Source organism: Glycine soja, chromosome 20, assembly GCF_004193775.1.
Source record: "Glycine soja cultivar W05 chromosome 20, ASM419377v2, whole genome shotgun sequence".
In the NCBI taxonomy this organism is placed as follows: domain Eukaryota; kingdom Viridiplantae; phylum Streptophyta; class Magnoliopsida; order Fabales; family Fabaceae; genus Glycine; species Glycine soja.
Genome location: NC_041021.1, coordinates 39,836,283 through 39,852,801, shown reverse-complemented (window position 1 = coordinate 39,852,801; position 16,519 = coordinate 39,836,283). Strand labels below are relative to the sequence as shown.

General features: G+C 30.0%; 1 protein-coding gene across 1 annotated transcript; it reads right to left on the bottom strand.

The window, feature by feature from the left end:
- Positions 1-3,407: 3,407 nt before the first annotated feature.
- On the bottom strand, positions 3,408-5,989 carry LOC114401770 (heavy metal-associated isoprenylated plant protein 37-like). Its single transcript, XM_028364353.1, has 3 exons — positions 5,828-5,989; positions 5,561-5,636; positions 3,408-4,861 (listed from the first exon to the last, which is right to left on the bottom strand). The coding sequence occupies exons 1-3, from the start codon at positions 5,864-5,866 to the stop codon at positions 3,753-3,755; spliced, it is 1,224 nt and encodes a 407-aa protein (XP_028220154.1). The 5' UTR covers positions 5,867-5,989; the 3' UTR covers positions 3,408-3,752.
- Between the last annotated feature and the right edge of the window lie 10,530 nt (positions 5,990-16,519).

Below are 16,519 nucleotides of genomic sequence, written 5' to 3'. Positions count from 1 at the left end.
ATAAGTTAACTAATTCCATTTGTTAATATAGACTGTTGATTTCTTCTACTTACGATCTTGAATTTCAATTTTTTTACTCAAAATTTTCATAAATCCAATCGCTCCCGTTTTTTTGTGGATGCTCCTAATTTAAACTAAAGGTGGGTTTTTTTACCTCACATTTACATCATGTTACGTGTAATTAATATTCTAAGTGACCTCACACTGTCACGCATAGAAACAGCAAAAATAGTAAAGAATGTAATATTTAAAAGAATGTACCAAAAAAAAAGTAAAGAATGTAAGTATAAGTAAAATGAATAGTATCCCGTTTCATATCTTTGGATGATTTTTTTCTTCAAGATAATTGATGTTTTAAACTTTCATTTAATGATATAAGTATTAAACATCAAGATATTAAATAAAGATATTTTAGTTTAAATACAATATTGTTTAATCTATATGTAATAACCTTAAATATCAAAAGATACAAGAATGAAGTAATATCAAAATATTCCATTAAAAATAAAGGGACAAAATTGAAATTAAGCCAAAATCCAGAGCAGGAGAAAGCATGGGAATGAACTTAGCAAATCCACAATTGCTAGTATGAAGACTTGAAAAATTGATTTTATCTACAAATTTTTTTTATCAGCGATTTTATCTACAATAATGTATAAAATTAATAATTGTTTTCAAGAAATGTTATATTATTTTAGAAGATTAATAATGAGACAAAAAAAATAGTTTCTAACTCATTATTTATCGACTGAAATTTTCTTATAGTCATTAAATTATGAACCAGCCATATTAAATATGAAATAAATCCCATCCCCGTATCACTTAGTGAGTCTGACCAATATTTTAGCTTAAAATAGAGAATGCAAGTGAAGACTAAGGAGAAAAGTGCAGGTATATTGCAGAATATAAAACCACGATGTTAGTATAAGAAAAGGGACAACAAATGTTGATTTTGAATGATTCTTGGCATTTTAGTTGACTTCGTCAACCTTGTCTTTTGTATATCATTTGGTGCATGCTATGAAATATGAGCTGTGGTTTAACTAATGGTTTGTCTGTGTAGAATCTTGGCTGTGCCCTGTGGCGATGCTTCAAAACCCGAATCCAGAAAGAACAACATAAGATTATTAGTGGATAATCTCAAATCAATCTCACGTGGAGTTGAGCCAAATATATGTGTTGTCGCTATGCCTTTGTTTCTTCATTTTCTTTTCTTTAGGAGCCCATCAATCTAGTGACTTGCTAGAGAGCTGCACATAATATATATTATTGACAATTGGACAGTGAAGCCTTTGCATGTACTGTGAAGAGTTATGTTAAGCGTAGAAAAAACATTTTGTTATGTAGAGACTAGAGGTGAATTTCATATTGATTTATTTAACTGTAGCAATATGGTGTCATAGGATATTTATTTATTTGGCGTCTCAATGGCATCCATTCCATGCCACAGGCCCGTGGCACTGCTTCAACTATCAGTATAATGACCAAAAGAAAGAATTCAATATAAAATACTCATCTATCCGTCAAGATGACTTTTTAAGTTTTTATTTGAATATATCCTTTGATAGTATGATTTTCGAGTGTTTTTTTTTTAAACAGAGAATTTAAATCTAACTTTCAAAAATCAACTCAGAACTTTATTAGAGTATCTCAATGCATAAAGTCAATTTGGTTTTCACTAATTTTTAGTGCCTAACATGAGTTTACAACTTATTCTTAGTGAGTCCCATTTCATCTTTTTTACTCACACAATGATCCCCATTTTGAGTTAAAAGAATATTATTTTAATGCTTAAGCAACCTTATTTGTTTATATAAGTAACATATATAAGAAATCTATGAGAATTCATTTATTCTAGTAATATTCTCTAGTTGCTTAATTTTAAGAACCATTATAAATAACTATTGAAATTGTTCTTAGAACCATTTTAAAAAATAAGATTGGGTGAACACCAAAATGGAAAAAGGGGTAAAGGAAGACAGAACAAATTTTTTAATTTAATTTAATTTAATTTATTGCTTTACTTAATCTAAGCAAAATTCTTAAATAAAATGGTGTGCGTAGCTGAGATGTTATTTAGACTGACTACCAATAACAATAAGGATATCATAACATGCATAGCATTCCCGAGAATTGAGATATTTAGCTACTAATTGTAAATTGACTGTAGAGTAGAGTTAACGACTATTAGTTTGTCCATGAGAACGCGCGAAATAATTTATTTGAGTTAGTTGTTTTTTAAAATCCTTCTTTAAAATAATTCATTTCCCAATATACTACTAGTATCTACTCCACTTTATACCTGTTGTTGAATTTGCTGGCAGCCACATTTGTAGACTTTCTATTGATTATTTATCGATCACGGTCCATGGATTCTCCATGTCTTGGCAGTAGCGTTTTGTTTACAAGACAAGATTGCCCTCCTGCTTATTGTCCCTTCCTTTTCTTGATAACCAACTTCCTAGTTTCATTTTTTTAAAAGGTAAATCTACTCATCACATCATAATGAGATTTATACCTCAAGAGAATTATTCTTAGAGAAAGTATAAATGCCCAATCATCATCTAAAAAATTACATTGATTCCATTTCATTGCCTCCAAAACAGCTCATCCTACCACATATTTCAAAAGGAAACATTACAAAGATAACCATAGGTAATTATATAACTCCTTTAGTTTTACTAGTAATAGTGTCTTCATTCTACTTTAGATGAATGGTTACTTCCTTAAAGAATGTTTGAACTTTAAAATATAATTACTTGACCCTCAGAATTGATGAGCACCTGATATATATAAATGAATAAAAGCAAAGGGAGGGAAGGACCCTAGGGAATGCTACGAGGTAGCAATTCCAACAGTCTCTGCTTAAACCTTTTTAAGTTCCTTTTTCCTAACTAGAAAAAGGCTACAATGGGTTTAAAATTCTCTTTGGATAAAAAAGGCACTTAAACATAGGTGCATGTGCTTTGTTTGTGACAATTAATATACTACAAGTTATACCTGGCTGGGGGTATGTCAGCATCATATGTGTATAATTAGCATACTAGTAAAACCTAAACATTATTTATATGACCAACTCCCCAAGTTGTAACGTGGTCCTGCCGGTTACAGCACTGTGATCCCCACACGTGACACACGCGTGCGTATCCACCTAACGTGCATAATACTACTATTACTCACAGCGATGCACACATTGTCAACCCAACTGTTCCAAGACACACGGTGTCATCATATCATGTCTCAGTGCACAGAAAACAGTGACTCGTGTCACCTTGTCTAATTTCAGAGCATAGTCCCATATCCAATCCAATGTCCAATATTATAATAAAATAGAACCACGTCCATCATGTCCCTCCAAACCCAAAGACCAAAGTTAGGTTTGCATATTATTTACATTGGGTTATAGATTAGATGCATATACTATAATATATTTGGCCTCAAAAGTTAGGACTTTAGCATAACACATGTTCATGAGTTCATCTACTTCACAATTCAGATACAAAGCCAGTCATGAGACAGAACAACCAAGGACAACATTTTTTAAAAATAAAGGCAAACAACATCTCAACCTACCACTACATAGTACCACACTGATGATTCACTCACATCCATCCATCCATCCCTAGCACATTCATATGCCCCACCGAATTACAGTCAAACACTATACCAGCTTGGTAAATGGGACTTTAAGGTCAAACCCACCATCCTTTTTTTGCTTTTTTTTTTTAACCTTTTGGCTCTACAACCTATCATTACATTATTGAACAACTGCTGCTAGTATTGTCATCACTGAACATGTGAGCTGCAGAGTGATCATCACCACCCCCTGCTGCTGCAGGGTAACTAGGCAAGCCATAGGAGTAGGAGTAATGTGCAGGGCTGTAGCTACTGTGGTTGTAGTAATAGCCAGTGTTAGGGGGAACAAAAGGAGACCTGTGATACATCATCTGGGGTTGCTGCTGCATGGCTTGCCTTGCCTGCTGCATGTTCATGTTCATCATTAATGGAGATGGCGATGGATGGTTATTAAAGCCATTCATGTTCATTAGCAGAGAAGATGGATATTGGCCACCAGAAAGACCACCATTTGAAAAAGCTGCAGCAGACCCGGGAATCATATTGTTATTGGACTGAACAGGAAAACCTCCCAAACCATTGGAATTATTATTACCCCCTAGAACAGTGGCACTACCAACATTATTGGCACAATTATTGCCATTAAAACCAGCCAAATTCATCATAGCACCAATGTCATTGGCCCTTTTGGCCTCACCAAGGTTGAGGTTGAGACCATCACCACCCAGGTGGCCATTGTTAAATTTAAGAGCTGCCATGGTTTTCTGATCAAGCCCCCCATTAGGACTATCCTTCATCCCCATATTCTGATGATTTGGGCCTCCCTTTTTGCCACTATTGGCATTGTCACCATTGTTCGTCTTACCATTGTTAGCACCCGCTGCAATGGCTCCCATGCCTTTTCTGACATTATTTGCATTAGCTGTTTGCTGCTTGAGCATTTGAAGTTGATTGGCTTTCTCCCTGAGAAACCGCATCTCTTCATCTTCGTCCTCCTCGTCGTCCTCATCATCGTAGTAGTATTCATCTTCTTCAGAACTAAAAGCAGGAAATTTCTGCTGGTTTTTGAAGGCCTCAAGTCCCTTGACCAGTGCTTGCTTTTGCCCTTTGTTCTTGTCATCCTTGGCATTGTTGTTCTTCTGCTTCTGGTTCTGATTTATTTTCTGAGACCAAAGTTCAGCATGTTTACCAGCTCTGACCAGTTTCTTGATCAAAGTAGCGGAATCCACACTACCTGAAACCGTTACTTTCTGCTGTTCTGCATCTATTTGAACTTGGTAAACACCTGTTAATCAACCAAGGGACCAAAATTTCAATTCCAAGCACAACAATAAATTAAAAAAGATTAAAAGATAAACCCCACAATCTTACATAGGACAAACAATAAAAAGATTATAATAAGCTTCTCACTTTAAATAGCAGTCCAATATTTTCTCCCATATGGCAAATTACTTGGAGCTTTTTTTTTGTTGTTGTACTCTTTATCTGACAAACTCTCCTATACATTTTATTAAGTTCTTAACATTATCCATACCGTACATACACCAAGGTCAAGCTGCTACAAGTTCCAAAAATCAAAACTAAAAGCCTGAAACTTCCCATTGATGATTTAAAAACAAAACACCCATGCCATGTCTACATAAAGGAGCAAATCAGTACTGAATAGGCTTAACCGTTTCTGGTTTTCTGTTTTTATTTAACTCACATAGTAGCTCATGAAAGGAAACCCTTTGATGTGAGTTAGCAATGCTACTACACTAGTCAATTTGAGTATGATTCTTATATCATAAAATATAATGCACCACATACTATGCTAAGATTACGATTTCTATCTAAGAAAAACTAACACAGCTTTTTTATGTTCCGTACAAGAAAAACTAAGGAAGCTAGAGATGATAATGTAGACAAGAATGAGCATAGTGAGTGAATAGTAAGGACAAGACAGGATATGGGAAAAGAAGAGAGGTGAAAAGAAAGGGAGGACCTTCAATTCTCTGAAGGAGTTTCTTCACTTTCTGCTTACACCCGTCACAGTGAATGTTCACTTTGAGAACACAAGTCTGTAGATGAAAATGAGAAGAAACAAAGCAAACAACAAAAGAAAAACAGAAAAGATTCCTCAGGAAAAGACCAACAAACAACTTTGCTGTGTGTTGATAATAATCATAGGAAATGCAATTAATAAAAATAAAACCAAAACCAGAAAGGGTGGGCTTAAAAGAAAGACAGAAAGCATGTGATGGAGAAAGACCTGGATTTTAAGGAGCTTAAAGTCTTCTTCTTTAGTCATTTCTTCAGTGCTGTTTGGAACGAAACACGCTCCCTCTTTTCTCTCTCTCCCTCTGTTTGCAACCAAAAAATAAGCTCCCCTTAAGCAAATGCTAAAAGGGGTTGCATGTGAGTTTCTAAAACTTATAGATTCTACTCTCTCTCTCTCTTATACTGACTAAGTAGTTGTAGCCACGCTTCTCTACGTATTGAGTATGTATATGAAGATTCTATACTACTTTTGGTACTGAATAATAAACATAGGACTAACTCATCATTTTTTTTTAAAAAAAAACTTGATTAAATTAATTATTTTTAATTAACACTAAAAAAATAAATTTTATTTTTAAAATATTTTTAAGATTAGTCGCTTTAAATAATAATTATATATAATATAGTAACTTTGAAACAAGAGTATACTATTTTCTTTTTTTCAGAGAAGAGCATACTAATTTCTATGTATTGTGTATGTATGTGAAGATTTTTATACTACTTTTGGTACTGAATAATAAACGTAGGATTAACTCATCATTTTTTTTTATAAAAAAAACTTGATTAAATTAAATTTTTTTAATTAACACTAAAAAATTAAATTTTATTTTTAAAATATTTTTAAGATTAGTTGCTTTAAATAATAATTAGATATAATGACACCGTTCATAATTAAAAACATTTTTTAACCAATAAAAATTAATTATATTATTAAATGCATTTATTTTTTATTATCACGTTATTAATTCAAAATATTTCATAAAAAATCTAACTTCACCATCATCGGTAAGACATTTTTTCCTAATTACTAATACAAAGTATTTCACTTATACTAATACCTTAGTGTTAAATACATCAACTTTCATTAATAATGAGTGATATCACACTAATTCACTCCGGAATATATTAGAGATATAAAGAAAACTAACTATTAGTATATTTAGTATTTCTTATTTGAAAAACTAGAGGTAATAATATGTAAGTATGAATGTGTATATGATGATGATATCATTATATAAGAAATTTAAAATAATTATTATAAGCGTTTATAAATTTATAAGAGTAAATGGAACATATATTCATATATTATTTATATATAAAATAAATTTACATAATTTTTGTAAATTACATAAAATAATTTAAATATAATTTGTTATAGTTAAAACAAAAATATTAACATGTAATTTTTCTAAAATATTAAATATTAAATTTTTTTAATTTATATAATTAGAATAAAAATAATTTATATATTTAAATAAATTTACCTAATTTGTATAATTTACATATTAATTGATGCAGTTATATTGATTTATAAAATTAGAGTAAAATAATCTGTATTTTAAAATCAATTTATAAAATAACTTATGTATTAATTTATGAAATTTAGTTGTAAATTGATAAAATTAAAATAAAAATATGTAAAGTATTCAAAATAAAATGATATAAAATAAAATTAAAAAAAATATATTTTTTAATTTATAAATTTTGATAATTTGAAGAAAAAAAATTAATAACTCTTGATTTATTATACATATAAAATAATATTTATAAAGTTAATTAAACAAAGTAAGTATTTTTAGTGGTTTATTATCTTATATTTAAATAAAAGATTGTGAGTTCAATTCTTATCAAGAATCTTTTTATTTTTTCAATTTGGTTAGATTAATTTTTTTAGTCTTCTAATTTTTTTATTTAAGTTCAATTTAGTTCTCTAATTTTTAAAATTGATTCAATTTGATCTTCTAATTTTTTTATTCAATTTGGTCCTTTAATTTTTAAAATTGATTAATTTTTTTGAAAAATGTGCATTTTTGGTGGTGTAAAACAATTTAATGGTGATTTTGAATTTTTACAAAGTATGATTTCTTATAACTTAGAGAAGGATCAGACTGAACCAATTTAAAAAAAATGACTAAATTAAACTCAAAAAAATTTAAAGGATTAAATTGAATTTAAAAGAATAAATTAAAAGATTAAAAAATTAATTTAACCTTTGAATTTATATAACTCTTATCACATAAGTATCATGTCAACAAGAACCAAAATTGTTTATTTTAAAAAATAAAATAATTAATTGTTTTGAGGTATAAATAGAACAAATGGGAAGTAAAGGGAGAGGACATTTTTCTCGTATTGGTCCATGTTTAAAGTAAACTTAATATTTTAAATTGTAATAAATAATTTAAATTATAGTATAATATTATTTTTAAATTGAAATGAAATAGACAATTAAAAAATCAAGCTCGCTATTTTTATTTAATTTTACTAGTTGTTAAGTAGTGTGTGAAATGCACATCAAAATTGATAGAGTGAGTTGTTTACTCCCCAAACTAAAATTTATAATTTATAGTATTGGAGTAGATTAATTTTGAATTGTTCATATTTTATTGGATTGGTTTATTTTTTAGTTTTGAAATTTTATTGCTTAATCTAAATCAAATAGTAATTGTTTCGTTTAGGTCGTCGATGGAGTTATACAAAAAAAAATATCATGTATTTTCAAGTTTTTATCTTCACTTATTATTTATTGGTTAAATTATTTCATAGAATTTTGAATTATTTTTTAATTGAGTCATTGAATTTGTATTTATTTTTTATTTTTATTTTTTTGTCTAGTTGTTGTAAAAAAAAATTAACTACAAACACCTAACTAAAAGTAAAGTTAGGAGAATCAATACTTTTGAAATTTTTTCTAAATACAACTAAATCACTTATTGTGTGTTTGGATGAGGCAATTTAAGATTTTAAAGAATTTTAAATTTTGAGAATTTTCAATACTTCAATTTAAATTCCGTTATTTTTTAAAATTCTATGTTTGGATACAACAGCGCCCAAAATCACAATGGTCCTCCGTATGGTCTTCCCTCTTCATTGTGAACCCAAACAGAATTGTCATTTCCACTCGATTCTCTCACAAACCGCCCAAACTCCCTCTCTCGTCGGCGTTCGCCATCTCACCACTCTCCACGACCACCGCGACGGACGTCCGGGCGCCATCAACGGGACCACGACCGCGGTGGTGAGCGGGGGATTCGTGGCGGTATTGGCGGCGATGTTGTCGCTGACGGACCCGGAGTGACGACGATAGTTGCAGGCGAAGGAGGTGGGCAATGGCGACAAGGAGGTGATGAGGAGGGAGTACTTCAACAACTCCGGATTCCAATGTTGGAAGAAGATCTACGGTGACACTAACGAGGTGAACCGGGTTCAACGCGACATTAGGTTGGGCCACGCTAAGACCGTGGAGAACATGCTGAGCATGTTGAAGGACGAAGGTTCCCTTCAGGGTGTTACGGTTTGTGACGCTGGTGCGATACCCGTTCTCTCTCTATTCCTCTTGCCAAAGAAGGCGAAGAGGTTTCCGAGCTCGGGCACGATGTTGCCAGCGAGCTCGTTGCTGGAGATGGCGAGGTATTGGAGGTGCTACCAGGTGTCGTACTCGGAAGGGATTTGGCCAGAGAGGAAGTTGTCGTCGAGGTGAAGGCGATGGAGGAGGGGAATGGCGGTGACGGAGTGAGGAATTTTCAAATTCACTCTCTTGAAGATAGAATTTAAAATTCTATTCTTTCAACTAACTAAAATCCTTTTTAAAATTCTAAAATTTTGAATTCCTTTTACTAAAATATATGTAAACAGTTACTTTTAATAAAAAAGAATTTAATTTCCTATAAAAAAGATATTACCTAATTAAATTACTCTATCCAAAACATACTATTAAGAAATTTCAACTTTTGCAAGTCAACTTAACCCAAATATTATTTCATAAGCATTTAGAACTAACTAAAATCCTTTTTACAAGCTTCATCCGATAACAACTTTGCAAAAAAACTCTTACGGTAAAAATAACCAATTAACCGAGCCAATCTGAATCAACTTAATTATTTTACTTTGAAATTTCAGATTCAACAGTTAACCTGACCTGACTTTGATTTTTCTTGTTTGGCAGTAAGAAAGAATAATGTAAAAGAATTCTACCAAAATTCAAATTACACGAGTACAAGGTAATGGTCTCAAAATTAATTAATTTGCACAGTATAATTCTTAGCACACATTTGAAATCGCCCATTTCTTTGAATTTTGGTAAATCAGTAGCTCAAGGACACTTCATGTGTTGGCAAAAAATGTTCTATAAAACATGTAGTCTCTGTGTCATACTAATAATTCAGGGGGACTAGAATGTTTATTTAATAATGTTTCCAACTCTCTGTCTCTTTTCAATTTCTTTTTCAACCGTGTCTCCATGTTCTTTTTCTTTTCTTACTACAACGATTGCACACTGTAGAAGGTATCGCAGAATCTTCAACGAGGGAATGCATGAATCGTAAACCGGTGGGGTCTTGTCCCTACCAAAAATGAGTTTTACTAATCATTTACCATATGGATCATGACTACACTTGTTCCATTCCAATATGCATGTTACACACAAGCAATGAATGAACAATTAAGAGCTTCACCGTACCTTGGTGACAGTTGACAATCCTTGCTTTGCGACCATTGTCTGAGGCTATTTTTTCGCTATCAATATGCTAACATTGTCACGACTTGTTTGTCATTTGATTGGAGCATTATCATTCCCTACAAGGATCTATGGTTTTCTAAACATTGTTAATTGGCTCCCATCATTCGGATGCAGTGGTGCAACAACAGATGAAATTCCATGTATCAATCACTAACGTCCAGATCTATTAACACAAACTTATTCTAATTAACTTAAATAGACTAACATGGTATAATGTGATTTATAAATAATCTTACTTTTTTAAGTATGTGGTTCATGTTCAATCTCGAGTTCATATGTATGGAAAAGTATTTATCTTGAAATCAGATTAGTGGTTTTTTTAAATGAAATGCATCAATTATTTTTTTAAAAAATTATTCGAATTAATTCATATTTAACTTACTATCAAGAACACAAGAAAGAACTGGCCCAGATGGAACGGCTCAGCCCATCCGAAGATGGTATTCATGATCGAGTGCACATGAATTCTAGCATTCGGGTTATTTCAATTTATCCATCTCTGTCTTTTTCTTTTCTTTTCTTGTAACAGCAACCATGCCAACTTTATTTCAAGGAAATCACATAAATATTAAAATAATTAATTATTACTATTGATAAAGAAAAATAATTTAATCATTATTTTACACAGTGCAGAATGTTTCAGTCATAAGTTCACGTATTGTGATATTTTTTACACATATTGTGGTTTTTATCTTCCAGCATATCTCCTCCTCCAAACCCACTGGCAGTTCGGTCAGGGTGATCCCAACTGAAGAGACAAGTACTTTAAGACGACAAAAGACAGAATCTTAGTGGGAAAAGCCTGAAACAATCTCCACCCTAGCTTAGTCATAATTGAGTTGAGATCCTTATATTCCATGCCATTACCATTAAAACTTCAAAACTATATACAAAATGTGTACATTAAAGTTATTTAAATACGAGTGTATGACATATCACTCTTCCTTAACAATAATTGTAATTAAAAATATGTCAAATAATTTTTTATAAATAAATAAAATTATTCCGTGTTCATATATATACATATATAAACTAAAAAGGTCTTATTACTCTCTATCTTTAGAATATTGATAAATGAATTAAAAAAATAGTTATTATATAAATTATACGAGAGCGTAAAAAAGATATATAATTTTTATCTTTCAATAAAAATATTTTTACTTTAATTTTTTTTAGCTAATGTTCATGGAACTCGATAACATTTGCCAAATTAAAACCAAGGCAGATGAGCTAAACGAGGGAAGGAACATAATGTTGGGTTGCAGAATTGAGAATTGAAAAGGAACAATTTTACATAGCACCTGTGTTGTGTTGTGTAGAGAGTAGAGAGGGTAGGGTAGGGGTTAAGTAAAAGTGGTATAAAACTAAGCTAAGCAAAGGAGGAAAAGCAAAAGAGAAAATTAGGTTTTTAACCTTTTATGTCCCCAATTTCTAAACATACCTCCTCGTTTAAAAGCTATTTAAGGTTTGGGCTTGGTGGAGTATGTCACAAGGGGTGGGTGTAGTAGTATTTTAATAGGCTATAGTACAATAGTATTAGTAGAGGGTGCACGCAATCACACAAAGGCTGTGAAAAAGTGAAGCAAGAGTGGAATTGGGAGTAGAGAAGGGTGGTGGGGTAAGGGTTCAGTCACCACTCTGAGGCCTTGTTAGGTCATCATTACTTGCTACTCCCAAACACCTGCATCTTCCCTAACATAAAACCCCTCTTTTTCTATTCTTTTATGTGTTTATCTTTGCTTCTCCACCAAGCCTGTCATTTTTTATTAACCACTGACTTTATTATTATTATTACTATTATTGTGTGCCTTTAGGTGAGTTTCTGTAAAAATAAAATAATTAGGAGTTTCTGTAAAACTATTTTTAAATGAAATTAATTTTATTGTAATTTTTATTATTATAAAAATAAGTTAAAGGTGAAATTTATAATAAATATATTGATATGTAATTGTGTGAATATTTACAAAACTAATTTTATATTAAATTTAAATTAATTTAAGATGAAGCAATTTATGCTTTAGCATTTCAAAAATAAGTTAATGACAAAATTAAGTATCAAGTTTTTAATTAAACATAAAATCCTATCTGAAATTATTGTAACTCATCAATTCTCAAATCAAAATCAACTACAGTGCATTTGCTTTTCCGTGGATATTGGATGCAACTGACGTGATTTTATTCATGTCGTTTGATTTTACGTTTGAAAAATAATTTTGAGTTAATATGCGTTGCGTAAAAGAAAGCGGTGACCTTAAAGATTGGGTTGTGGTTTTCTTTCACTACTTATAATTATGTGCTGATTAATTTTATTATAACTTTATATTATACTTGTATTTTAATAATATTTTTATTAAATATTCATTAATTAGATAGTTAATCTTCATCAAAAAATTTAACTTATTATTTTTAATAAATTCTTCTTTTTGGTCAGAATCATCAAGTTGAATACTATTCAATCCAACAATATTAAATCAAACACACTTAATCTAATGCAAAGAGTTACTAAAAATCATTTGAAGTTCAAAAAATGCACAGCAGCATAGGGCATGGCTGATCTCATCTGGTCTGAAAGTGTGTGAGATGAGCATCTTGTGAGAGAAGTGTTAGTACTTAGTACAGCTACAGAGCCTAAGATGGTATGGAGGATCTGGTTGGTATTTGATATCCAAAAGTCATAAATGGGAACAGTTGCATTGCATGATGGGGTCCCCGGGGTAGGATTGAATGGGACGTGTCCAATTCTTTTCCTGCGACCCTGTTTAATCTCTTTTAGCATTTTTTTTCTTCCATTCATTCATGGTAAAAGAGAGAGGACAATTAGGTAGCCAATCACACATTTCTTTTATCATGTTTAGCTTATGCTTACAATCTTAAAATTATAATTTGAACAAAAGTTATAAAAAAAATAGTTTTTTATTATTATAACAATGATTAAAAGTTTCCTCAACAAAAATTCATAAACAAATAACATGTATAATAAAATTATTAATATTTTTATACTGTCAGTATATAATATATTTTTAATAATTATCTTAAGATCAATTTAAGTAGTAACAACTATTGTGATTCTATTCGATTTTAGATTAATCCTTAAATATGAAATAACTTTGTTAGTATGGTGAGAGAAAAAAAAAATCAATTTAAGTTTCTTTATTTAAATTCAGAATATTTTTGTTAGTTAATGTTGCTTCTAAGTTCTACCTGTAAAGCAATTTGGACACTTTTAGGCATAAATCATAGGATGGGGTTATTTTAAAAAATACATATAAAGGAATAAAATATATGACAGTATAGAAACTACTATGGTCCATCTGTACCACTAAAATTGTAATGAAGAGAAAATGACATAATGCTGTAATGATTCATAGATTTCACATGCATTCATTCAAAAAAAAAAAAAAAAGGAACCTTGCTACAGTTAAGCATAAAGTCCTCAGTTTGAATCCATCATTCGGTCAAAGTCCAAAGTTAACTTTATCTGTTTTTAGTTTTTTTTTTTTAAAATACTATATTTTTAAGAAACTCTTGTTAAATGTCATATGCCATAAGGTCACATTATCTTGGCAAAACTAGTTACTGCAAAAGCATATATTATACTGTATTTTTTTTTCACGGATACTCCTCTTTGGCCTCTAATTATAAAAATATTTCAGCTAATTTATATCTTTAAAAAATAATTAATTTAGTTAATTATTTAAAATTATTAATTATTTATATTGTCATTTTAAAATTATCATTTTTTATCTCTCTATTTACTTAATTATTTTTCATAAATATTTGATGAAAGAATAATTAAATAAAGATATGAAAGAAAAAATAATAATTAATATATCTAAAAATTAAAAACCATCTTCTAAAGAAAACCAAACAAATTTTTAAAGAAAATTTTATAATTAGGAATGTAATGAGTATATTGTACTGTATACTTTAGCCAAACTTTTTTTTTTTTTAGAGGAAAGCAAAATTTCTGGGCAAGAAGAAAGAGAAAGAATAACCCCAAACTCTTAACTCCAACACAAAATTTTGATCCATCAGGCTCTAACTCCAACACAATATTTTTTGCCACTCCCAACAATTACTACAAACATTAGTAAAAAGCTTCATAAAGAGACAAAATCACAAGCAACCCGTGGGCAAGAAATTACCTAAAAATAGAAACTATAAATTTGTAGAAACCAACTCCACGGAAACTTCAAGCTAATGTTTCTGCATTAATTCAATTTTTGTTATCATACACTACTGCACTAGTTTGTCCTTGTTCTACCCAAACAGGCATGTTCCCGCTCTAGACTTAAACAAGGAACAGTTAGCACAAGCAATGCTACATTGGCTATATATATTGCAACACACAAGTCATTCTGAAACCTACTCAGCCAATGACAGTGGCTTGAATAAAAGTAGCAGAGAAGATATCACTCGAATATGGAGGATGATTGTTGGTTTTATGTTGTTCGAACTTAGAACACTACAGTGCTTGTCCTCACAGAAAAATAGAACTAAGTTTGCCACACACATATGGAAAAATAATAATGTTGATCACATATAAACATTATATTTAAAATTTTAATGACTATACATTGTTAGTATTAAAAATGTATCAAAAATTTATCATTGATACAACTTTTATATAATTATTATAATAGTTAACAAATTTATTGTACATACTAATTTATTATTGGATAATAATATAAAATTGTTTTACACTAATAATCTATTTTTTCTAAATTTAATTAACATGTAATCAAAGTTTTAAACTTTTAGTTGTAAATTGACATGTATGATAAGGTTATTGATGTTTCTAATAATTATTTTAAAAATTAAATTTCAAATAATTTTAATTGATGAATATTATAAATATTTTACACCGACAACGTACAAAAATTAAATTCTTAAAAAATTATCAAATCTCAAATATTTCCTTTTTTTATGTATGTTATGTGACTACGTGGGTTGCTCATTATATTAAAAAATACTACTCATTCGAATATTTGTATTTTGCATGCGGATTTGATTTGTTTGTTAATAAAACCGATCCTCTAGTGGATCCAAATCATGGAGGCAAGTTTGAAGAATGAAGAATGTGCCCTTATGCATAAAAGCCCATCCTAAATCCTAATCCTGTGGTGGTCATTACCCATAATTGTTTTGCTCATTTGGATTGCGTATTAGATGGCCCAGGAGACTTTCTTGATATTTCATTATTTTTTTCTGAATGATGCTCGAGGAATCGACGATGGAAAATAGGATATGTAAATTAGAATAGGATAAAACTTGTTATCCTATAATGAAAAGTTGTAATTTGACTTAAATAATAATGATATTTAATATTACTTTTATTTTAAAATATGATATTAAAATCACAATTTTTTTAAAATAGAAGAACTGAATATTTCTATTTTAAAATAAAATAATCAAAATTGTAGATTAAGTAAAATATTAGAATCAAAATTGCATTTAAATCTAATTTTAATTAAAAACAACACGAAATCCTTACATGATAATTAAACTTATCAATGAAATCTTCAACGCCATATATACTTATAAATCATTTTGATTTTTAAAATATAATTATTAATTACCATGATAATTCCTTAACAGAGAATAATGTTAAAGTTGCATTTTGTACATATGAGATAGATTTTGATTTGTTAATTTATGTATGATAAAAACAATTTAGTTATATTTTATTTCTCTCCCATCAACTAGAGAGTAATCATTTGATGCCTAATGCGTTATTATAAGTTTATAAGTTTTCTGATACTGTTTTCAATTCCAATTTATAGTTTAGTTTGTAATTTACATTCCACCAATCTGAACGAATTTACTTAGACTTTTAAAATAATAAAATGTAATACTCAGTCACTATTTTATTTTATTTCATGAACACTGCATTACATTGTATATGATATGAATGTGTACTCATAAAAAAAAAATGATATGAATATGTGATTATCACTACCCCAGTGGCCCGATAACACCTTCTATTCAAACACGTCTCGAAAAAAGAGTGCTAAGATGGGACACTAGCTAATTAAAGTAATCAACATGCTTCACCATTGACGGGTAATCACTGATAACATAGCATAGTTCGTTGAGTTCGAAATCACTGACGGATTCAAGATCCTAAATTAGTGGGTGCAAATTATAAAAAATAAAATTAGTGAA

Excerpts from the sequence above, each read along its gene's own strand:
- LOC114401770 (XM_028364353.1), bottom strand. The coding sequence starts at position 5,866 with ATGACTAAAGAAGAAGACTTTAAGCTCCTTAAAATCCAG. Across the intron at positions 5,637-5,827 it reads TTAAGCTCCTTAAAATCCAG|ACTTGTGTTCTCAAAGTGAA; the intron begins GTCTTTCTCCAT and ends TTTCATCTACAG. Across the intron at positions 4,862-5,560 it reads ACTCCTTCAGAGAATTGAAG|GTGTTTACCAAGTTCAAATA; the intron begins GTCCTCCCTTTC and ends GTTGATTAACAG.